General features: G+C 43.2%; 1 protein-coding gene across 3 annotated transcripts in view; it reads right to left on the reverse strand.

Moving 5' to 3' along the window:
• Positions 1 to 322: 322 nt before the first annotated feature.
• Positions 323 to 23,940, reverse strand: part of LOC134211586 (DNA-binding protein D-ETS-3) — a 321,549-nt gene continuing 297,931 nt past the window's right edge. For all 3 annotated transcript variants that reach the window (XM_062688598.1, XM_062688597.1, XM_062688599.1), the window contains 2 exons: positions 19,080 to 19,285; positions 323 to 2,000 (listed from right to left, as the gene is read on the reverse strand). In XM_062688598.1, coding sequence (XP_062544582.1) covers positions 1,864 to 2,000; positions 19,080 to 19,285 — 343 coding nt within the window. In that variant the 3' untranslated portion in view covers positions 323 to 1,863. The remainder of the gene's footprint in view (positions 2,001 to 19,079; positions 19,286 to 23,940) is intronic.

Here is a 23,940-nt window from a genome sequence, read left to right on the forward strand (position 1 = left end):
AGTAACACGAGCGGTTCACGGCGGAATGTCTGAAGTGAAGGCACATGCACAGGATGGATGTGTCAACCAAAAAATCAGGCACTTATTTACATCATCATTCCATTTTTGAGAAGAGTAGTATAATCACCAAGGTCCGGTGACTTCCTTACAGCATGGCAAGTACAGGCGTGTCAGTTAACAATGCACTGCTGATAGGGCTAGACAGAATTGCTTTCCTACGAAAATCCCAACAAGAAGGAGGAAGGGTTTTGCCTTTCAACAAGAATACGTCTCATATCATTGAGAGTGAGTATTGCAGGAAAAGAAAGACAAACAATAAATCTATATTTTTCAAACATTTATACGAATTTATTAGCATTTGTTGGTTTTCAATTTAATTAGTATATAATTTTGTCCAGTTCATACACAATGAAAACTGAATTTTATGTTCGGTTGTTTATTTTCAATATATTTTTTCGGCTTTGTCACACACAATTTACACATGTAATATTCTTATTTTTTAATATTTGTATTACAGCGATTTTGTTGTCTTTGCCCAGAAAATTTTCTTGCAGACTGTTGTTTCTTACCATTGAACATGGACAAAGACACATGTACCGGTAGATGGGAAAAATAGACATTCAGTTACGAGTTTATGTTTGTTATTTGATCTTTATTCTAGTTTCAGCCACAATGACGATTAGTTTTGTAAGATTTTGTTTTTAATTTGTTTTCACTCAGTTTTGATATCCGTCTGCTTCAATAAGACTTGATACATTTGAACTTCACACAAAGTAGTTATGATCAGTGATAATGTTTGATGGATTTTGGTTTTTGTTGATTTTTTCCTTTCGGTTCTTTCACATCGAGCGCAATTGATTTTATTTACAGAAGAGCAATTACTTTTGATAAGAAAATGTTTCGACGAACAATGATAACGCTCATTTAATAACATTTACCTCGACAACACATTCATGGAAATTGATCTTATTGAGTTTACTTTATGCTTGATTTGTTTAGCTGTTTGTCTTGAATATGTTCTGTTTTGTATAAATATTGCTATGTACAGTTGTAGGAGCTAAGACTTTCATTTACATGTAAAGGTATTGTATTCTCATCTTTGTGGTAAAACATAGTTCTCCCTCAATAGTTGTAGACGATTTGAGTAAAAACTGTTGCGAGAACAAAATTTTAACAAGTGTCGTTAACTATCACAGTCTTTGTATGTACGAATATTTGCTTTTTCGTGAAATTATAAATATTTCAGAGAATTGATCATCACAACTAATCGAACAGAATTCTTATCGGTGATTCTTATTTCCTAGAGAGTTGCTTTTGCACTGTTTTGTTCGATGAGTTTAACATAAATAGAAGACTAGATTTTCTTGTTTTGGTAATACTTGCCAATTATCTTTTACGTATCACAAATTATAAACAAAAAATGTATCTAACGTGTCCCTTTATCTATGTACATATATAAAATAGCTTTATACATTATAATTCAATACCTACGATGACTCGATCCTTTATCTGAAGACTAGTTTGTTTCATTTGCGTAGTTGCGACATGAGATTCGTTTTCTTTACATCAAAAATATTGCTAGTATACACTGATTTGGAATTCCGTTTTGTATAATCTTTAAAATATTTGTATCTCCGCTTCTCCTCTCTGTTGGGCTTTGGAAAGTTAAAAGTTGAGACATTTGCTTAGATGGTCTAAAATACATTTATCTAGGTTGTGTCTGTAGAACTGTTCGCTGGCAGCCTCGGCATTGTGCTGCGGCTGTTGCTATTATTCGTAGGGGGACAACTTCTTGTAGATGTCAAAGTTGTCGACCTGCGAGTGGTGATGATGATGGGCAGAGCTGGTCGTCGTCGGTGATGGTCATGCGTAGTGTGGGTACGAGCCGAGATGCGGTGCAACGTGGGATGGTGTCACGTGGGACATCGTGTGCGAGGGGTAGAGGTTCGTCGCAGGACTGCCCCAATTGCCCCAAGATGCCGCCGATGGGAAGATGGATGCTGAAAGCAGATCAAACATAATAAAGATGATATTAGATTTAACATTTATTATGTGTTTTGTATATTTAATTATAAGAATAGTTATTGTACTAATACACCCAATCAGCGACTGTTAGATTTTCTAACAATTATGTATAAGAACCTGCCAAAACCATTATAAGAACTGGGCATATGCGAATTTGTTAGATTCTTATACAAAAAAATACAAGAAAAGCTTGCAAAATTGGAAGGTCTCTTACAATATTCGTATAACAATCTAACATTTTCGCATATGCCCAGTTCTTATACAGGTTTTGGTAGGTTCCTATGCAGAATTGTTAGACAATCTATAACTTGAAATAATAAATGCTGGGACTGATTGAAATAGGACTTTACCAAATGTAAATCTCATCCCCAACCTGCGTTTGATAGATTTTTTTACTATCTTCTAGAAGCTTATAAAATTAGTCGAGAGGCGAACTAACAATTCTGTATCGTCGCAAAGATGTTTGTTGAAAATGTCAATAATCGCGACGCTGGGAGATAGACGGAAGAGAAACGCATTATACCCCTACAAGTCATTTTGCAAGCCCAAGGTAGCAAGCCACTATTTCTCCGGAGGACTTCGAAGGAAGCAAGCGAATTCAGTTTGGCTTTCTCGGAACGCTTTGCTTACCCCCGGTGGACGAAGTGAGATTCAAGTCTTCGAGCAGCAGTACGCAGTACTACTGTAAGCTCAACGTGCTTCCACGGGCACTCCGAACCCAGTTTTTCCGACGGTAAGTCCCATCGGCCGCTCTCCGGGAACATAAGTTCTAACCCTACCACTACCAGCATTCTCCTCAACCTTATCTAGCTCTCTCTTTCTAATAGTCCCGCCTACAGACCCAACCGCCACCTTTGCCCGACCAAGACCAAGACGCTCCTACCCATCAAATGGACTCCCAAAGCGCTATCGTCTTCATTGATCAGCGCAGCACATGTGAGACATAAACGCCCCTACCTACATAAAATTCGGAATCATCTAATACTCCCGCCTCCTTTCCAACTCATGGGCTTCATCTGAAGGTCAATTTCTGCCTTCAGTGGAACATCTATGGATGCTGGAGCAACATGCCAAGCCTAAAACTGTCGACGTACGACAGTTTGCCCTGGACCATAGCCCTCCAGATAGTCAACCGTGTTTCCTCTGCTTATCTGGATCTCGGAGGGAAGTACAAGTGGATATAAAAGGTAGGTTCAAATATCCGGCACTCAGTTACGATAGAGATCCTTCGGGAGATCCCCTTTCATGTCCTCCAGATTAGTGAAGATCTCCCAGTCGTAAGAGTCCGACTCCGAGGAAGCATTGTCATCAGTATAGTGAATGTTTTTCTCACCAGCGGTTTTTTCTTCCCGGGCTAAAATGGGAGGTTGCTTCTTTTTTTTTTTTATTAGCTTTATTAAGGAGACTTGCAGCCCCAGGCTGGCTCGCCTCCGAGGTTGCTCCTGATCTATACGGAAGCAACCACTACCTAATCCAGGTTACTGCGAGCGCCTCTCCCCCGCTGGAACTAAGAGTCCTCAATGTCATCATGATACGCTAAGTGGGTATCATTTGATGGAAACGTTCAACGCGTATTAGAAAAAAGCACCACGCTAATGCTCTGCGACTTCTCTAAGGTCGTCCTTGATGCCACTGGTTCTTCCATCCCTCAAACCAGTATTCGACACGTTTCGAAAAACACCACGAATGTCGTACGATTATCCGAGATAAAGCAGTAAAGCACTAAAGGAAGCAGTGGGAGAACTTCCTTGACTCTATCAATCCGGCCCAATTAGCCGTCGCAGCCGAACTATTTTTTTTCTTTTTTTTTTTATTATTTGGTTGGTATAGTATTCGGTAAGTGCCTACCCAGTTGATTTTCAAAAGAATCGTCTCAAACAGGACCCTGACGCTGCATGACTTTCGACTACCTTCGGACCTACTAGTCCTTTGCTCTTTTCAGAGGCAGTCTAGTCTGGATGGAATAGGACTGCGGTTTTCAACCTTTTTCTTTAGAGGTATCCTTTCGAACTTATGCTTTCATTGAGGTATTTTTTCCCTGTTAATTAAAAAAAGCGTATTTCCAGATTTATAAAAAACGGACTTGAAAACTTGTGAAGTTTGTGACTCTCTAGAAAATTGTTTAAAATTTCCGTTATTCCGTGAAACTGTCCGATTCAAAATAATTTTACGTATCAAGCTTCCGAGCCTCTTGAAAGGAGGCTTCCGAGCCTCTTGAAAGGAGGCTTCCGAGCCTCTTGAAAGGAGGCTTCCGAGCCTCTTGAAAGGAGGCTTCTGAGCCTCTTGAAAGGAGGCTTCCGAGCCTCTTGGAAGGAGGCTTCCGAGCCTCTTGGAAGTAGGCTTCCGAGCCTCTTGGAAGGAGGCTCTGAGCCTCTTGGAAGGAGGCTTCCGAGCCTCTTGAAAGGAGGCTTCTGAGCCTCTTGAAAGGAGGCTTCTGAGCCTCTTGAAAGGAGGCTTGAGCCTCTTCAAAGGAGGCTTCTGAGCCTCTTGAAAGGAGGCTTCCGAGCCTCTTGAAAGGAGGCTTCCGAGCCTCTTGAAGGAGGCTTCCTGAGCCTCTTGGAAGGAGGCTTCCAGGCCTCTTGGAAGGAGGCTTCTGAGCCTCTTGAAGGAGGCTTCCAGGCCTCTTGAAGGAGGCTTCTGAGCCTCTTGGAAGGAGGCTTCTGAGCCTCTTGGAAAAGAGGCTTCCGGGCCTCTTGAAAGGAGGCTTCCGAGGCTCTTGAAAGAAGGCTTCCGAGCCTCTTAAAAGGAGGCTTCCGGGCCTCTTGAAAGGAGGCTTCCAAGCCTCTTGAAAGGAGGCTTTTGAGCCTCTTGAAAGGAGTCCTCTGAGCCTCTTGAAAGGAGGCTTCCAGGCCTCTTGAAAGGAGGCCTGAGCCTCTTGAAGGAGGCTTCCAGGCCTCTTGAAAGGAGGCTTCTGAGCCTCTTGAAAGGAGGCCTGAGCCTCTTGAAAGGAGGCTTCCTGAGCCTCTTGAAGGAGGCTTCCGAGCCTCTTGAAAGGAGGCTTCTGAGCCTCTTGAAAGGAGGCTTCCTGAGCCTCTTGAAAGGAGGCTTGAGCCTCTTGAAAGGAGGCTTCCTGAGGCCTCTTGAAAGGAGGCCTGAGCCTCTTGAAGGAGGCTTCCGAGCCTCTTGAAAGGAGGCTTCCGAGCCTCTTGGAAAGGAGGCTTGAGCCTCTTGAAAGGAGGCTTCTTGAGCCTCTTGAAAGGAGGCTTGAGCCTCTTGAAAGGAGGCTTGGAGCCTCTTGAAAGGAGGCTTCTGAGCCTCTTGAAGGAGGCTTCCGAGCCTCTTGAAAGGAGGCTTCCTGAGCCTCTTGAAAGGAGGCTTGAGCCTTCTTGAAAGGGGAGGCTTCCGAGCCTCTTGAAAGGGGAGGCTTCCGAGCCTCTTGAAAGGGGAGGCTTCGGAGCCTCTTGAAAGGGGAGGCTTCGGAGCCTCTTGAAAGGGGAGGCTTCCGAGCCTCTTGAAAGGGGAGGCTTCCGAGCCTCTTGAAAGGGGAGGCTTCCGAGCCTCTTGAAAGGGGAGGCTTCCGAGCCTCTTGAAAGGAGGCTTCCGAGCCTCTTGAAAGGAGGCTTCCGAGCCTCTTGAAAGGAGGCTTCCGAGCCTCTTGAAGGAGGCTTCCAGGCCTCTTGAAGGAGGCTTCTGAGCCTCTTGAAAGGAGGCTTCCTGAGCCTCTTGAAAGGAGGCTCTGAGCCTCTTGAAAGGAGGCTTCTGAGCCTCTTGAAAGGAGGCTTCTGAGCCTCTTGAAAGGAGGCTTCTGAGCCTCTTGAAAGGAGGCTTCTGAGCCTCTTGAAAGGGAGGCTTCTGAGGAGCTGGGCCTCTTGAAAGGAGGCTTCCAGGCCTCTTGAAAGGAGGCTCTGAGCCTCTTGAAAGGAGGCTTCCGAGCCTCTTGAAAGGAGGCTTCCGGGCCTCTTGAAAGGAGGCTTCCAGAGCCTCTTGAAAGGAGGCTTCTGAGCCTCTTGAAAGGAGGCTTCCTGAGCCTCTTGAAAGGAGGCTTCTGAGCCTCTTGAAAGGAGGCTTCCGAGCCTCTTGAAGGAGGCTTCCTGAGCCTCTTGAAAGGAGGCTTCTGAGCCTCTTGAAAGGAGGCTTCTGAGCCTCTTGAAAGGAGGCTTCCGAGCCTCTTGAAAGGAGGCTTGAGCCTCTTGAAGGAGGCTGAGGCCTCTTGAAGGAGGCTGGGCCTCTTGAAGGAGGCTTCCTGAGCCTCTTGAAAGGAGGCTTCTGAGCCTCTTGAAAGGAGGCTTCCGAGCCTCTTGAAAGGGAGGCTTGAGCCTCTTGAAAGGAGGCTTCCTGAGCCTCTTGAAAGGAGGCTTCTGAGCCTCTTGAAAGGAGGCTTCCGAGCCTCTTGAAAGGAGGCTTCCAGCCTCTTGAAAGGAGGCTTCCAGGCCTCTTGAAAGGAGGCTTCCAGGCCTCTTGAAAGGAGGCTTCCTGAGCCTCTTGAAAGGAGGCTTCCGAGCCTCTTGAAAGGAGGCTTCCGAGCCTCTTGAAAGGAGGCCTCTTGAAGAGAGGCTTGGGAGCCTCGTGAAAGGAGGCGCGCAAGCCTCTTGAAAGTAGGCTTCCGAGCCTCTTGAAAGGAGGCTTCTGAGCCTCTTGAAAGGAGGCTTCCTGAGCCTCTTGAAAGGAGGCTTCCGAGCCTCTTGAAAGGAGGCTTCTGAGCCTCTTGAAAGGAGGCTCTGAGCCTCTTGAAGGAGGCTTCCGAGCCTCTTGAAAGGGAGGCCTGAGCCTCTTGAAAGGAGGCTTCCAGGCCTCTTGAAAGGAGGCTTCTGAGCCTCTTGAAAGGAGGCTTCCTGAGCCTCTTGAAAGGAGGCTTCTGAGCCTCTTGAAAGGAGGCTTGAGCCTCTTGAAAGGAGGCTTCTGAGCTCTCTTGAAAGGAGGCTCTGAGCCTCTTGAAAGGAGGCTTCTGAGCCTCTTGAAAGGAGGCTTCCAGGCCTCTTGAAAGGAGGCTTCTGAGCCTCTTGAAAGGAGGCTTCCTGAGCCTCTTGAAAGGAGGCTTCCTGAGCCTCTTGAAAGGAGGCTTCCAGGCCTCTTGAAAGGAGGCTTCCGAGCCTCTTGAAAGGAGGCTCTGAGCCTCTTGAAAGGAGGCCTGAGCCTCTTGAAAGGAGGCTTCTGAGCCTCTTGAAAGGAGGCTTCCGAGCCTCTTGAAAGGAGGCTTCTGAGCCTCTTGAAAGGAGGCTTCTGAGCCTCTTGAAAGGAGGCTTCCTGAGCCTCTTGGAAAGGAGGCCTGAGCCTCTTGAAAGGAGGCTTCCGAGCCTCTTGAAAGGAGGCTTCCGAGCCTCTTGAAAGGAGGCTTCCGAGCCTCTTGAAAGGAGGCTTCCGAGCCTCTTGAAAGGAGGCTTCCGAGCCTCTTGAAAGGAGGCTTCCGAGCCTCTTGAAAGGAGGCTTCCGGGCCGGTTGAGAGGCGGGTTGGGAGCGTGTGGAGAGGAGGGTGGCGGGCGTCTCGAAAGGAGGCTTCCGAGCCTCTTGAAAGGAGGCTTCCGAGCCTCTTGAAAGGAGGCTTCCGAGCCTCTTGAAAGGAGGCTTCCGAGCCTCTTGAAAGGAGGCTTCCGAGCCTCTTGAAAGGAGGCTTCCGAGCCTCTTGAAAGGAGGCTTTCGAGCCTCTTAGGAGGAGGTTAATCTCTAAAGTAAGCTTTTATTAGTTTTTATTTTTATTAGTTGTAATACATCCGCCTTTACGCATTTTTATTTGAGGTACCCCCTGGGGCCAGTGAAGAGGGTTACTTGTACCCCAAGTTGAGAACCGCTGGAATAGGATATCTGATACTGGAATACCTTTCCCCTACCGCAAAAATGGTATTCCTTGATCTGATAAATCAAGCCTGGACCAGTTACGCTTTTTCCGACAAGTGGCGTACATGCCACGTCATTCCAATCCCAGAAAACAGTATCTTCTCCTGCGACACCGCTGATCGGTTTATCTTGCTGACCTCCTGTGTATCGAAGGTCGTCAGGGGTTAGTTGACCGTAGGTTACGTAAAAAGCTTGAGGCTTACAGAAGATTTAATTCCCTCCAACACACTTTTCGTTCGGGTGCAGTGCCAAACAAGGAGACGTACTCTAAAGCGCCTTCGACCGTGGGAAACACGTTGATCTAGTTTTTTTTTGAATAGGGGAACTGTATCGGTTTTGGCCATGTTCCTAATTTGGCCAATTTTGCGAATAACTCCAAAAATAAAGCAGTTCGCGAGGGTTTTATTAGTTCCAACAAAAGATATATCCCTCACGGTTCAACGCTGCTTTCAAGTGTTCGATTATTTTGGAAAATTTGTATTTTCTAGGGTTGGCCAAATTAGGCACTAAGTTGGCCAAAACCGGTGCACTTCCTCTATTTGGAAGCCCTTCAACTCCACTAGTGCTCAAGCAGCTGGTGGACTGGTGTTTTATTGGTAGCATTTTAGCTTTTGTCCACAACTTCCTCTCACGCAGGTCCTTCTGGGTCTTTATCGATAACTCCGCCTCCTGGAGGCCCAAAGGACCTGGAGGCCCAAAGGATATTGGGGTTCGGCAGGGGTCTGTTCTGGTGGTGACCCTGTTTATGGTTGCCATGAACGGGGTCTTTATTGTTCTCCCTAAACATCTTCGTCTAGGTGGACGACACCCTGTTGGTGGTCGTCGTAGACACTCCGTTGTGAACGCGTACATCTGAATCCAAACAGCGATTATTGCAGTTCATTGGCCTCGTCGGTCTGTGTCCTTCGTCCCGCAATTCCAAGCGGTCAAAGGTGACTGCAGATCGAGGATTAGCTTTGTTAACACCTTATCAAAACCGCATAGGACAAATAACAGGGCTACACACGTATCGGACAATCATTAATTGAAAGCGGACTGCTTTACGGACTGGAGCTGACTTGTGAAGCACGGTGGGAGCTTGCCAGTCTGCACCAGTACCTTCCCCTAGGTTTCGGACTTCTTCTCTTCACACCCGCTAAGGCTGCCTGCGTCGTAGCAGATTTCATCTCATTTTGCCATTGTGTGGAGGCAGGTATTTGCCTAAACGTCGCCGCATACGCTTCCGTCGCATCAAGCAACCACAGGACACTTCTCATTGTTTAAGGGGATCAAATCTTGCACACGATGGCCGGCGTCAGACTCAGTCTAATGGCTAGGGTCCACTGGCACGGAGCGAGGAGCGCAACAGCCAACATGAACTGCTTTTAATAAATGGGATCAAAAATGGAAGCCCTACGAAGTTCGTTTTGAGGAACCATGAACGCCGCTACACTGACGGTTTCCTTTTGAGGGGAAAGGTCGGCTTAGGCGTTACTGGGAACAACCTAACGGTATCGGATACCCTTTCTGAACAATGCAACGCCTTCTCGGTGGAAACCGCAGGTCGGGTTATTACTGATACCACCACCTTCTACAAACCAGTCTTAGTCCTGACTGATTCCGCCAGTGCCATCGCTGGGCTGCAAGGCGACCACCCAAAACACCCATGGATCCATGCCATTTCGGTTGCGAACACCAGTCGACAACCTTCGCCTAGATCCCGGGACACTGTGGGCAGGGAACGTTACGGCGGACATTCAGGCTGGAGTCGGTCACCAAGACCGGCGTTTCACGACAACGGTTGCCTCAGCTGACGTTAAAGCCTGGATCAATAAGATAGTCAACCAGGATTGGGAAAACCAATGTGCAGCTCCAGGACCGCGCAGTTACGGAAGGCCAAAGAAACCACGTCACCCTAGTAACATTTTGGTTTTATGCTGGTTTTATAACACTCTTGAAGAGTAAATTATGGTCTTCAAGAGCGTTATAAAACTTAAAATGTTACTTGGGCACCCTGGTACGACTTGCCCAGTCTCAAGGACCAGCATTGTCCTGTATTTTCGTCCAGGTTTAACTCTCCAACCATTTTTTTTAAGTCTGTAGTTCTAATTTGCTTTGTTAATTAGTTTGTATTGTATTCTATTTTTGTTTGTGAAAAGTCCCAAGGCTGGACCTTAGGGTCGCTGAGCGCAGTAAACAAGCTGCACAATACGTGTAACGTCAGTACCTTTTCATAGTGTTATAAAACAACGTTATTGATAAAATGTAAGCAAAAACAAAACTTTTCTTCCTCTTGGTTTTCTAGCATTTGATGATAATCCTATCCCAAAATATGCTGTTAAGATATACTGTTTTGTTATAAGTTGGCATCAAATCATGTATGAAACAATTTACCTATTTCATCAGTTAACCCTTCCGTCCCACTGGTTTACAACGCTTCAACCAGACTAAGAAAAAAGCAAAAGGAAAAAAATATTAGCACTAATATCCTCCGTTTTGCTCCGTGTCGTCGATGGCTGCTGTTTGCTGTTTTTTTGACGAAGAAATGACGGCTCTTCGGAAGCTCCTAACAAACAAGCCGTTCCGAAACGGAACTAGTTAGGGAAACAGAAATTAAGCCAGGAGAACGATTTCGTTTCCTTTGCACACCCCGGCCTGAACCCAGGCGGGTCCCGTGTCGCGTCGTCATTCCCCAAGCGGACACGGCCGACAGTCGGGTTCTCCACTTCCCGTTAAATTCCCCGGTTCTGGCCGGAGTGCGACACACGCCACATCAGTCTGAAGGAGCCCCCCAAAATGCGGAGGACGGTTGCGGCAAGGTCGGCCGACGACGACGCCGCATGGTTTCGTACAAAATTGAAAACTTAACAAATATGAAGACGTGCATCGGAGAGTGCAAGAAAGAGACGAAGACATCCGTTGCGCGAAGGGGGGTGTTTTGCTTCGAAGAGTGAGACAGGATGCGTATAGGAAAGAAGATGATACTTGAGGTCTTCCGTCTGCGCCGGTCGTCGTTCCCACCCACTTTGGAGCGTGAAAAGTGTTTTACTGTGTGTGGGATGCTCGGCCGCGAGGGTGGTTTAGAGAAGCGAGGGATTGTACAAAGTTGTGATTGTATTCGGTGAGGAGGGTGGTGTGTATCGAGGATGCGCTTTTCTTGGGAAGGAAATTCGATCACTCCATTCTGAATGTGTTCGCACAACGATGATGACTGGTGGATGGGTCATTTGCGCGATGGAGTCGGATAGCTAAATGTTTCTTGGTTTAAGAAGCCACCAGACGGCGCATTATGTGGGAGGAAATATAATTTACTACGGAAAAATCGATTCCGAAACGAATCAATAATATGAGAATCTTGCAAAGGAAGAACGGTTTTTCATACGATAAGATAATGCCTGCTGCTTATTTGATGTGGACAGGCTACCAGTCGAAGTGTAGCCCTGTTCGTGTACCAAATTGTTTTCATGTGGTTTATAGTATTTCATGATGCAATTAGAAAACAGAAATGGTAAGAATTTCTGGCACAGTTTACATTCCGTTCGCTATATTTTTTAGATGATCACATTTTTCACAGTTCACAGATTTAACACAAATCGGTTCTAAATCATATTCAGATTCATTCACAATCTGGTCTTCATTTTAAAAACCATTGGAATCGATAACATACTTCGGAAATATTCATTTATTTTGCACAGTTGCTGTTGCTGTCTATTGCCGATAATGATAGAAAACCTTATGAAATAGACAATAATGATTATGTTAATCTACTTGACAATACGCTCTTTTCACAAGTATCATTTAATTGAAAGGCTCAGTTGTCGAAATGAGATCTTTATCATCGGAATAGAAAGTAGGCTTTGAAATTAAAACAACACTAATCTAAAAACAAATCGCCTCCCAAAAAAATGCAGAGTTTCGGTTGCCATTTTTTATTTTCCGGTGTTTAAATTGCATACCACAATGAATGAAGTAAAACCAGTGGAATATAAAAGGGATTGCTTCTCAAGGTGCGTATTGAACTGTTTACAGTCAGTGGTAGTCCATTCAATCGATCTGATCTTATTTAAATTGAAAAATTAAGTTTATCCTAGTTGTTTATTTTATTTTTTATTGTTTTATTATTTTTTCGTAGCTTTTGACGTAGGACTACGTCCGTGTTTTCTACATACACTTTAGCGTACACTTTGCGATTGCGAAAATCAAAAATGCGCCGCGGAAATATAAGATTCTTTCAATGTCAATATCTCAGCCGTTTCCGTCAGATTATAATTGGCTTTGGACCATTCGATCAAGGAAGAATCAACGTTTCTATATGTTCTTCTAAAAATAAATATTTTTTTAATTGTTCAGAAAAAGGTTAACTACCCAACTGCAGTAAATTTATTCGCAGGGATGGCGTTTGTTGCAATTCAGCGGTGAAATATCAAAATAATATGTGATCCCAAATCAACAGTCCAATTTCGCTTCCCATCATTCCCATTCCTCCGGCCGACAAGGGTGAAGGTTTTAGGATTTTTGCAACAATTGGATACCGATGTATTGGTTTTGGAAAAGGTATATAAAACAGCGCTGTATTGCTCACTGTCTTTTTTTTTATTTCGATTGATACGATGCAAGACTAACTTAAGAAAAATATGGAACCGCGAAAATTCAACTATTCCAGCGCATTTCTATGGAAGTCACCATGATAGTTTCTGGTAGCAGTGTACAATATCTCAGAAGGTGAGTTACCGGATAACGATCTAAACCAGCGTCTCATGGCGTATGGAGTAATAATTCGTGTAATCCGCGAGAAATTCCCCCCAAACATGGGAGTAGCCAGGATTTCGAGCAAGGAGCCAACTTTTTTAGATCTTCTGAATCGTAGTTTTGGCAAAAGCTACAAAAATGTTGTAGCGAATGTTGAAATTATTAATTTTAGTGCTTGACTCTTTCTGAATTTGAAACCAAATCCACAGAAGAGACTACCCAGTAACCCCATGGTCGGCTAGCTATTGGGTTTTCCACCACAGAAAAAAAAAAACTCACAACCGCTTAATGGACAGTTGAACCGTTTGTTTGAGAAACTGCATATGTAACATTTTTGGCCAAAATGAGATTTTTATATTCTGAATCCTCGTCCAAAAATACATATTCTGGCAAAAAATACCAAAAAATAATTTTTGTTCAGGAATGTATGAAATTTTTTTCGTTTGTTTGAGAAACTACATATGTCCACGCACTTTTAAGAGCAATTGTGGAGTACTACTTACAGTTTTTGCACCAGAAGAGCCCCAGGGTGTTGAGTTTTGCCAAAAACTATTGATCTGTATCGAAGAAATCGAAAGATTCGGTGCCAATTTGTTCAAAAACAGCTTTTGTTGTTTTCTCGAAATTGTCTAAAATGGACTTATGCAGTTTCTCAAACAAATGATTCAGTTGTCGTGTGTAGTTCTGGGCCGTAAGGTACCAAAGTCTTTTCTTCTTGGAATAATTGGTAGATCCTGACTTAGCCTGGTCGAGAGGGACCATTCTTTTTGGCGATTTAAACCAAAGGCCAGAAGATTCATCCGATAACGAACCACTGGATCCTTTACGGTTTAGGAAAACCTGACGACTTCGTGACTCCGAACCGAGTGCTGCACGGGGAACCAGTTCAAAAAGAAAAGATCCTAAGGGACAGATAGTTGATAATACCGAGTTTCAATGCACTCTGTGTAGAATAAACTGACCGTTTCAATGTTCCATCTTACTTCTGCTAGGAGTGCTATAATAGATGTCCCCAGATCACTATGCCGTGCTTTCACTGATGGTCTCCGGGTTCACGCAATTGCAACAAAACAGTGGCTCCCCAGCCGACCAGTACCAACGCTTCTAGAAATTTTAAAGATGCAATGAGCGCATTTCAGTTTGAATTCACTAATGTTTTTGGCTCTTTCATTGGAGATCCGGATGACATGTCCGGAGCAAAAAGAGACAGAATCAGCGACACATCAATACCAACCCATATAAAATATAGACACTGTAGGTTCCATAGACGAGCACAGGCACGGTTGGGTTATTTCGATTAAGTGTGTTTTTCCACTTTTTCACAGTGTACCACGCGAATTTGACGTCACACGCTGCGTTGCTTTGGTTGCAATAGTGACGTCATGCTCGTTTGGCTACACTAACTGACAGTTCGTTTGGCTACAGTCGCCTTCGCCTCAGCTCGTCTATGGAACCTATAGTGTCTATAATATAAACTGCAGATCGGGAAAGAAAAAGAAAGTTGACGTTACAGTCAATTCGTTTGTTATTTATTCCATTCCTCCTCCATTCCTGGTGAACCTCCGTTTGAACGACGCGGACAAAAACACAAATGACCAGAAAATCACGCACTTTTAAATATTTAAAAAAATATTAAGGAATTTTGGAATTTTTTTTGAATCTACTCTTAGACATGCATTAAGGATTTTTTTTGCAAAAAAATAATATTTTGAGAGGGCAACAAAATAAAATTCGGATAATTTTGAAGAGTTTCAAGCCATTCTTTAACAAATCCGAGGAGTTTTTTGATTTTTTTCATTTTAATATTTATTTTTTATTATCCCCCCCTTAACCTTTCGGAGACCAGTAGGACAAAAAGTTAATTAAATATTTCTAGACCAACATTTGAAAAGGGCGTAACTGCCAAAATTTATTCCTTCAGATTCTTCTTCCACATATATAGCTATATATGTAGATGAAGAATCAGAAGGAATAAATTTTGGCTGTTACGCCCTTTTCAAATGTTGGTCTAGATTTATAACGGCCTAATCGGAAATAACAAACAATAGTCATAGTATCCTGTCTAAGACCGGTTTTGGGCATTATAATGGTAAGAAAAAATGTAAAAAGACAAATGCGAAAAGAGCAATAGGGTGGGATTGTTAATTTCCCGTACCAAATATTTTTTTTCATAAATTTTCCCTCGGTTTGAAACTGCCTTAAACTCGATTTTGTTTAGTTGATTTATAAATTATTTTTTCTTGCCTTTGTTTTTTTTACAGTAGATGATTTACTTAGAATGATTCCTAATGAAAAGAATCGAATAATTGGAAAATATGTGGTAACGCAGTTTTGAAAAAAAAAATGAATTATGGGAAATGACGGCTTTGGCAGGTTTTGTTCTATTATCGTCACGGGGGTTTTCTATAACTAATTATGCTCAAATTTGGCTTAAACATTCTTTACATATCAGAGAATATTGTGACTAAATTTCATAAAATTTGGTCAAAAAAAACCTACCAAAGCCGTCATTTCTCCTACCTACTTCGGAAGATTCAAAAAGAATAATCGAAAATGAACTTGGCCTGAAAATTAGAATGTCTGTCTCTGTGCTTCATTTTATTGACGTTAAGGCGTGATCTGATTTTCAGAAAATACTTGCCTACAAAGTTACTAATTCCGTTCAATCATCTGATGAAATCGGCCACATTTAATGACCGCGAAAAAAACAGAAAAAAGTCATTGAAATCTCGCTTAACTTTTCAAAAGGTCCTAAGTAACATTTTTTTCATGAATTAATTTGAATAGCGCAATCAACAGAACAACATGAAAGCTATTGATTGCAGTATTCAAATTAATTCATGAAAAAAATGTTACTTAGGTCCTTTTGAAAAGTTAAGCGAGAAATGAAACTGTATAACAAATTCCCCGGAGAAGCACCGTAAGAAAAGTCGATCAATGGAAAATACAAGAAGGCTTAAATAGCATTCTTTTAAAAGCAACACTATTAACAAAACAACTCACATTTTGTTTAATAATTTCGTCCACTTTCTTTGTTAAGAGATGAGCCAGCCGAGGGTTAAAATCTCTTTAATAAAGACACACAAAAAAAAACACTTTCTATGTATTTGATTTTAGAATTTGTTTGAATGAAATGTTGGAGCTCTTTGAAAGAATTAATTAAAAAACGGAACAAATTGAAGATTTTTTAGATTACGACGGGACAGCACAATAAGGTCTAAGAAACGGGACTGTCCCGTTAAAAACGGTACGGCAGTAATTATTGTACGACCCTTCCGTACGAGCCTACCTCTGTCAATATACCAGCTAATGTCTCTTCAGCAGTTCCAACGGATACCGCCGAAGTCAATTGTTATGCCACCATCACAGCCAGCACTTATCTAGACCAACATTTGAAAAGGGCGTAACAGCCAAAATTTATTCCTTCTGATTCTTTGTCCATATATATAGCTTTATATATAGACGAAGAATCAGGAGAAATAAATTTTGGCTGTTACGCCCTTTTCAAATGTTGGTCTAGTTATGATTAATGTACCCAACAGTACTGAACAAGTATTATTATTTGTTAGATGCTTATTTGTAAGATGTCGTGGCTCTGACGTTTATGTCGTGACTCTTACTTGAACGGTTCTATGTCTCATATAATTTGTGTGTGTTTTTGGCGCGGTAAAGTTCCTCCATCTCTTTACGGCCTCGACCTTTTTTCTAGTGCGTTTTTCTTCGAAAAATCGAGTTTTGTTTGTTCCATTCCGGTTTATATCGTACCTCGTTCGCCCTCGTGCGGTGCTACAGCAAAATCGTCTATGTTGCCTTCTTTTTCTCCGCCAGCTGCTCACATTCGCCGTCATACCAGTTGTTTCTCTGATCCGGAGGCATCGTGCCTAGTGCAGCGGTTACGGTGCTACCGATGGCGGGTCGAATATCTCTCCAGCCATCTTCAAGCGAAGCTGTATTTAGCTTTTCTTGCGTTGGAACAGCCACTTCCAGCTGCTGCACGTAGTTTTAGGCAAGTATACCGTCTTAGCCACGACGTTCGCCTTCAACGCGTTGCTGCGCAGGCATACTACAACGAGGTAGTGCACTGATTGTACACTCACCGTGCAGTAAATGCAGACGTTCGTGGTATCTGAGAAGAATTTGCTGTCGATTTGGTTTTCCGTTGCTTGGTTAATTGATATCCTTGTTGCCTTGTGGATATTCTATCGGGGAAGAAATTGCTTTTGACTATCATTCCGCGGGACATAGTCTCTGCAGTCTTCAAATCATTTATTGTACATCGTCTTCAACTTATAAATTGCACAGACTAATTGTTTGACTTAATCCTATTTGTAAAACTAATTTGCTAACATCAGTCGAAAAAACATCACACTTCGTTGAATAGTCTGCAGCATAAGTCCAATGGATTATTGTGACCGTAATGTGTGCGGTAGCCACGGATCCATAACAGTTGACGATTCCTGATGGTGAAATCGAACATTCTCCAGGATGGAACGGCAGTCGATGTTGCACGTTATGACGTCGATAATAAACATCCTCTGAAGCATCACTCGACGCCAATGGTTGCAAGTCAATCAAAGCACAACGATTTTGGTATGGAGGCAGTTTTGATCTATGGTAAGCGGCGCAAGGCGTAGTTGATGAAGCGTTTTTGTATTCTCTCGATGGGTTCAATGTGAACGGAATGATACGGAGCCCAGATTTGCACTCCATACTCTAGTATGCTCCGAATTAATGCACAATATAATGATTTGAGAGCATGAACATCATCAAACTGTGCTGTTTTCCGCCGTAAGAATCCAAGCATAGCATTGGCCTTAGCGATGGTAACTGATAAATGTTCCGTAAAACGAAGCTTACTGTCGAGAACGATTCGATGTAACCCTCTGAAGCGCTGTGTGACTAAGACAATAGTTATAGGTTATAGAAGAAGATCGGCAACGAGTGAATGTAATGGCTTTGCATTTAGTCGGTTTCATCTGCACACCATTGATCTTGCACCAGTTTGCAACATTTACAACATGTGTATGTGAAGCACAACAGTCTACGAGCAATTTAATGGCACGGTATATTTTCAAATCGTCCGCACAAAGCTGTTTTCCGGAGCTCAGGTTGTTACACAGATCATTGACGAAAAGAATAAAGATGAGCGGACCTAGAATACTGCCCTGCGGTACTGCAGAGGGAATGTCAAAGGCATCAGACTTGACGCCATGTACTTTGACGAAAGCCTTGCGAGAGGATAAGTACGATTTTAACCACTGAATGGTCCAAGTAGGTAAGCCAAGTCGGTCAAGTTTTTCTATCGATAGTGCATGTGGTACTCTGTCAAACGCCTTTGAAAAGTCAAATAAATAGCGCCAACCTGGCTACGGTTCTCCAATTCGTCTTGCACTGTATAAGTGAACGCCATTAGGTTGGATGTCGTGGAGCGCTTTTTCATGAACCCATGTTGATACTCGGAGATGATAGACTGTACTGCTGGGTATAATACTTCGTGCAAAAAACTCTCAAAAACTTTGGCAAAACAGTTCAAGATTGATATCGGACGGTAGTTCTCTACACTATGTATGTTACCGGATTTGTACACAGGAACGATCGAAGCAAGCTTCCAAACTTCTGGTAAAACACTATCGCTTATAGATCGATTGAAAATGGAAGCAATTGGCATTTCCAGCGATGAAGCACATTGTTTGATGAAGGTGGGCGGTAAGTGATCGGGTCCCGGTCCTTTTGATGTGTCAAGCGAGCTGGGAGCTTAAAAAATATCCGCATTGCTAAAAGTGACTTGAGGAAGTCGGACGGAATACGACGGAAGACTTTCGATGTAGCTTTGATCCAATGGAGGAGGATTGTCGTCATGTAATCCAAATCCTGTGTAATTAAGTCGATCCCATATTCTGGGTATCCTGAACTGATCGCTGAAATGGTATCTTATTAGAATCACAAAATTGGTTGCAATATTGATTCCTTTTTTAATTATTTTCAGAACAGAATACAAGAACATATTTTTATCTAGTTTTATTTATGAAAGGTGAATGGGTCGTGAGTGATAGTGTTTATCTGGTGTTTATGGTTCTCACTTAACTAGAAAGTCAAGTTGAATTGAAATATATTTTACATGACCAAGAACATTGATTTTAAGTACATCGTTGATAAAATCTTGTGTTCAGTAAAAACATGCAGCAGAGTTTTTAGGATTTTAAACAAACCTGAATATTTTTTGTTTTTTTTTGTTTAAAAATGTGACAATTTATTATGTACCAAGATTTTATAAAGATCTTCTAAAGTTCCTGCCCAGAATTGTAAACTAATCTGGCTGGGTGTTCTATTTTATTATTTGGCACCAACTGTGACTGTTTCGATGAAGGGAAATTCAACCCACCATAACGAACGGACAATCCTTTGCCCTGTGGGCCATCAAAACGCATTCAATCTAAATTCAGAAATCGTGTGTTATCATAATGTTTGTTTATTCAAGGCAATTTTCACATGTAAAGTGGAACGCAAACCCATAAAATACAAATCTATTCTGTACGGTAGAATACGCTACTCACCGGAAGATGACGTCATGCTGTGGTGCGGGCTCATGAAGGAACTCAGCTTGGCCCCATGGTGGTACGGCGACATGAACAGGTCGCTCTGGTACTTGTAGGTCGGGTCGGTCTGGGGCTGCGTGGCCGCGGCCAGCCCCTGGAAGTCAAATTTGTATGCGTAACGCTTGCCGTGCACCTTGGTCATGATGTTCTTATCGTAGTAATATCTATGGAAGAAGGAATAAAGAAACGGAGAATGGCATTAAAGGCGAGGATCGAAATAAGAAAAGTGTCTCAATCAGGGCACAATCGCTAGCTGGTGCTGGGGTGGACAGAACGTGTGTGTGTGTCTGCGAGTGTCCTGATTTTCCAGCCGTGATAAGCTACACGACATCGAGCTAATTTTCTTCGTTTTTGAATGGCGCTTGTAACGAACCACAGGCACGCTCTTTTGCTACGGTCGATCGAGATAGACGAAGAAGGTGGCAGGGCTACCCTATTGTGGCATAAATTTGGTTGTTGTGGTCCTGTCAACCAATCGTCACAAGATCCACGTGCTTGATGGAAAACGAACCGAAGTCTGTTTGCCGCCGCCGTCGTCGTGGCCTGCCTGCTGGAAGGGAACGGCTCGTACAAAAGGACCTTTCAGGCACGACCGAAAGGAACACGCCTGAGTATGGATGCGGCGATGAAAAAGCCGACGGTTCTTTTGCTACATTTGGCCGGCCGTGAAGCGAATAACTTTACCGATATTTTGTTTTGTTGTCGTCGTCTGGTTCATTGTCACCGGTGACGCCGTGTGACATCTTGACAGGCGTTGCATGTTTCAGAGCGGGAAGAAGGGGGCCATTCAGTCAACCTCAATATGTAGTTGATTGTAATGATAGCAGCAGGGTAGATTTGAGATTTGTTGAATTTTGGATACTAGATTACAGCCATAGATTCCAAAAAGCTTTAAAACATCAATAATTCCAAAAACTTTAAATGGTTAAAGTAAGTTTGAAAATATCTATCTGTTCGGTTCATGATCAATCTTGCTTGTCGTTTATTTGCCCAGCAAGTCCAACTAGGAGGGCAAGCAATTGTGAGAGATATGTCATGTTGTCAATCTTGTAGACAAGACTTCTTCTTCTTCTTCTTCTTATTGGCATTACATCCCCACACTGGGACAGAGCCTTTTCGCAGCTTAGTGATCATTAAGCACTTCCACAGTTATTAACTGCGAGGTTTCTAAGCCAGGTTACCATTTTTGCATTCGTATATCATGAGGCTAGCACGATGATACTTTTATGCCCAGGGAAGTCGAGACAATTTCCAATCCGAAAATTGCCTAGACCGGCACCGGGAATCGAACCCAGCCACCCTCAGCATGGTCTTGCTTTGTAGCCGCGCGGCTAAGGAGGGCCCTAGACAAGACTTGATTGTGTTTATTTTTTAAATAAATCTTATTGACATTAATATTAATGGAAACAAAGCGACCTACCCTCAAAATTTTCCATAAAGAACTAGTTACATCTGAGATACGTCGAAAAACCACAACAGACATTCTAGTAAATGTGGACTTTGAATGAAAATCGTGTGCTAAATTGATTTCATTGAAATAAGCCAAAACAACAAACACAGTCTGCGCAACAACTTTTAAATCTGCTGAAAATCAGTGTGAATTACACTAGTTTTGATCAATAAATGAACAGCAATCAGTGAGAAAAATCCTGAACAGATATTTAGTTTGTGAAGCATAGCATTGAATAAGGAAGGACTCTTGACTTTTTCACAATTTCAGAAGTATGAACCTTATTTGTTCAATAAGGCTGTATCTGAATTATAAATTGGTTGCCCTACTCTAACATCACCTTTAAAAATGGTGCAAAAGATCTACGACAGCAAGCACTCAGTAACACACATAATGTGAGCACTGTGCACGCATTCATCCACTTGAGGAACGTAAATATCGCAAATCGCTGTCAATTCGAAATGCTCTCCCATCAACTGAAGCGGCAATCGAGGAGCGGACGAGCAATTTTCGCGTCTATATTGCCACAGCTGTACTGTAGTGGATAGGAGCGTACATTTGCATCCATTCATGGATGACTGCCAATGACACATCGCATTCACAACACCACCAAACAGGATGACATGCCGTGCTGGGATTGAAGGAGCCGGTACATATACAGCGTTTACAAAATGTGTCTGAATGTGGAACGATAGTCCTTTGTTGCTTGCGGGATTTTGCATATTCCGCTGGCAATTATCCTGTTCTGCTTGAAAGTGCTTTTGTGCACAGGATTGTATGGATTTCGAAAGCATTGTCTTTTCCGCATGCCATTATCAACCATATTAGGCGGAGTTTGCTTTTAGAGATTAGTATTCGTAGGATTCGGATTCCAATTCTGGCCTAAGTAAATACGTGACGCACTAAACATCAAATGTGGTTATCTATAATATTTAGTCAATACTATTCCATTTTGTTATACTACTTGGCTTGGTTGTAACTTTTCATATATGATACGTATTACAACCTAAACAGTAAGACTTGTTTGTTGTAGTTCACTTGACTTCAACTTAACTTGAGTCTAATACGGTAGACGATCTTACTTTGAAGTCAAATGTTGGAACTGAGTAGTGTTGTCTTGTATGCACCATACAAATAAAAAAAAAATATTACAAATAAATCTGAACAACTATGAAAGAGGATTGCATATTTTTTCATATTTAAATAGTTTTACTTGCATAAACTTGGCTATGTTAGGAGAGTCCATATGTGCTTTGTTCACATTGTTCGAATTTTTCGGTTAGAGTAGTTTTCAATTGTAACAAACCGAGTTCGATTCACATCATACCTGCAACAATGTGTGTTTTGCTCATGCTTCTTAAAAAAACCCAAACAAAGTTGCATCAAAATCAAACATATCAAATCAAATTCCTTCAATTTGACATCAGCACATGAGCGAGCAACCATGAAATAAGCTCATATCTCAGTCAAACTACTCAATAAATACCCACCGAAAGACTAGAATGTATGTAATTTTGATTCCTCACCGACGTTGGACGTTTCCAAAATGGATATACTCGAAAGCTGCACCAACAGCAGCACAGAGCCGGAGACAGTTGGGGAGTGAGGAGAAAGCACCCACCATGCATGGCGGCATCGGTGTTATTTTCCAAACCTTCATCGAACTCATCGGCACATTCGGAAAGCCCTTCGGCACATGGCGGATAGATGAAGGACTTCAATTTTTCTGTGCGCGATTTTCAGGGCTGTCATGTGCCATGTACGGTCGGTTCGGGTTATCCGCTACCAATCGACAGACGTCTGTTGGTCGCAAATAGGAGGGAATTGGCTTAAAACATGGTCATATGTCTAGCCTTTTGGAGATTGTGAAATGTATTTCGTGATCCTTTTTTTTGTAGGTAAAATAGCTAAAGAATCATTTAACAGCCTAATGGCATTTGAATGATTTGGTCACAGTGAATTTGGACCATTCTCACAGCTCTGATGAGTAATAGAACATGTTTTTGTTGATACTGTGTGATTAGAATATAAATGATTGATTCTAAATTTTTCAATTTTTTTGCTCAAATTTTCGTGTAGCCTATTTAATTGACCACAAATCGCATTGAAAATCGTATACATGTATATGAAAATCGTATAAATGTATACATGAATTGGCATGGAATAAATTCCGTTTTCCGTTTGGGCACAAAATATCACAAATCAGTCAAAAAGCTGCTTGGTAAACGCACTTTTTTTTTTCCTTCCTAAACAATGGAGGGGGAATCTGCTCAACAGACATCCTGGGTTGACCAGGAAGTGCGGGGTTAGGGATCACCGAGGGAGGCAGGACTACATTCCCGACCCGCTAAACCGTTTCCATTGCCGCCAAGCCCATAGTCCCTTCGGTACAACCAGAAAGTAATGCTTCAAAGGGAGGCCAGTGCGCAACGCACCCTCGAGGTTAGCTGCGTGTCCTTGCAGAACCGAACATCGTAACTCGCTTTTTTAGAAGAACACCATGGTATCGTGCCAGCGCGTTGCCAGCTTTCCAGGTGGCCTTACCACGCCCTATGTCCTCGGAAGGTGGGCAGGGTCGACTTCGCGCCTGCTTCCCTCTGCACGACTGGTATCAAGAATGATGATGCCGCGTGCACCCCAAATTGACCTTTCTGCAATAGGGCCTATTCGCCAGCACACAGAGGGACTTGCCGACACGGTGCCTACGCCTGCCCCAGCCTTGACGAGGACCCCTTTCCGTCCTCGGGCTCGGAACCCGCCCGGTTGACCAACGCCGCGAAAGCGACGATACCATGTTGTTCTTCGCGCGGCCACTTGTTCGGTAAAAGGATCGAGTTCGACCACAGAGCATGACCACCGGTATGACCCATGAAGCCGACTCCGATCCCTTGGACCACCTCTTATTTGTGCCTGAACTAGCCATCCTTGAGTCCACGCGCCACCTTTTGTGTAGCTCCGAGACGATTTGGGCGATAGCCGATAAAACGGCGTTCCAGCCAACTTCATCTTTACACATCCTCCGAACTAGGTTGTCCGGGGTAGTGTCCAGACCGCATGTGTCAAGCATGTGGTCACGCATTGCGCGAAAACGTGAGCACATGAACAACACGTGTTCCGCCGTTTCTTCTAAACCTGCGCACACCAAACACTCGGGCGAGGCCGAGCAAGCCAGATGCGTTACCTGCATTTTGACCCCCATGGGGTGCTTGCTGTTCACAGCTTTGCTGGAACAAATCAAACAATTGGGAGGGTTTGTGCAGCATTGTGCCTTATGTCCCTCCAATCCGCAGCGTCGGCAGAGATTGCTTCTGTCAGGGCTTTGCAGTCCCATTGCTTGTGCCCCGGTTCCAGGCACTTGAAGCAAACTTC

This window comes from Armigeres subalbatus, chromosome 2 (assembly GCF_024139115.2).
Source record: "Armigeres subalbatus isolate Guangzhou_Male chromosome 2, GZ_Asu_2, whole genome shotgun sequence".
NCBI classification, from domain to species: domain Eukaryota; kingdom Metazoa; phylum Arthropoda; class Insecta; order Diptera; family Culicidae; genus Armigeres; species Armigeres subalbatus.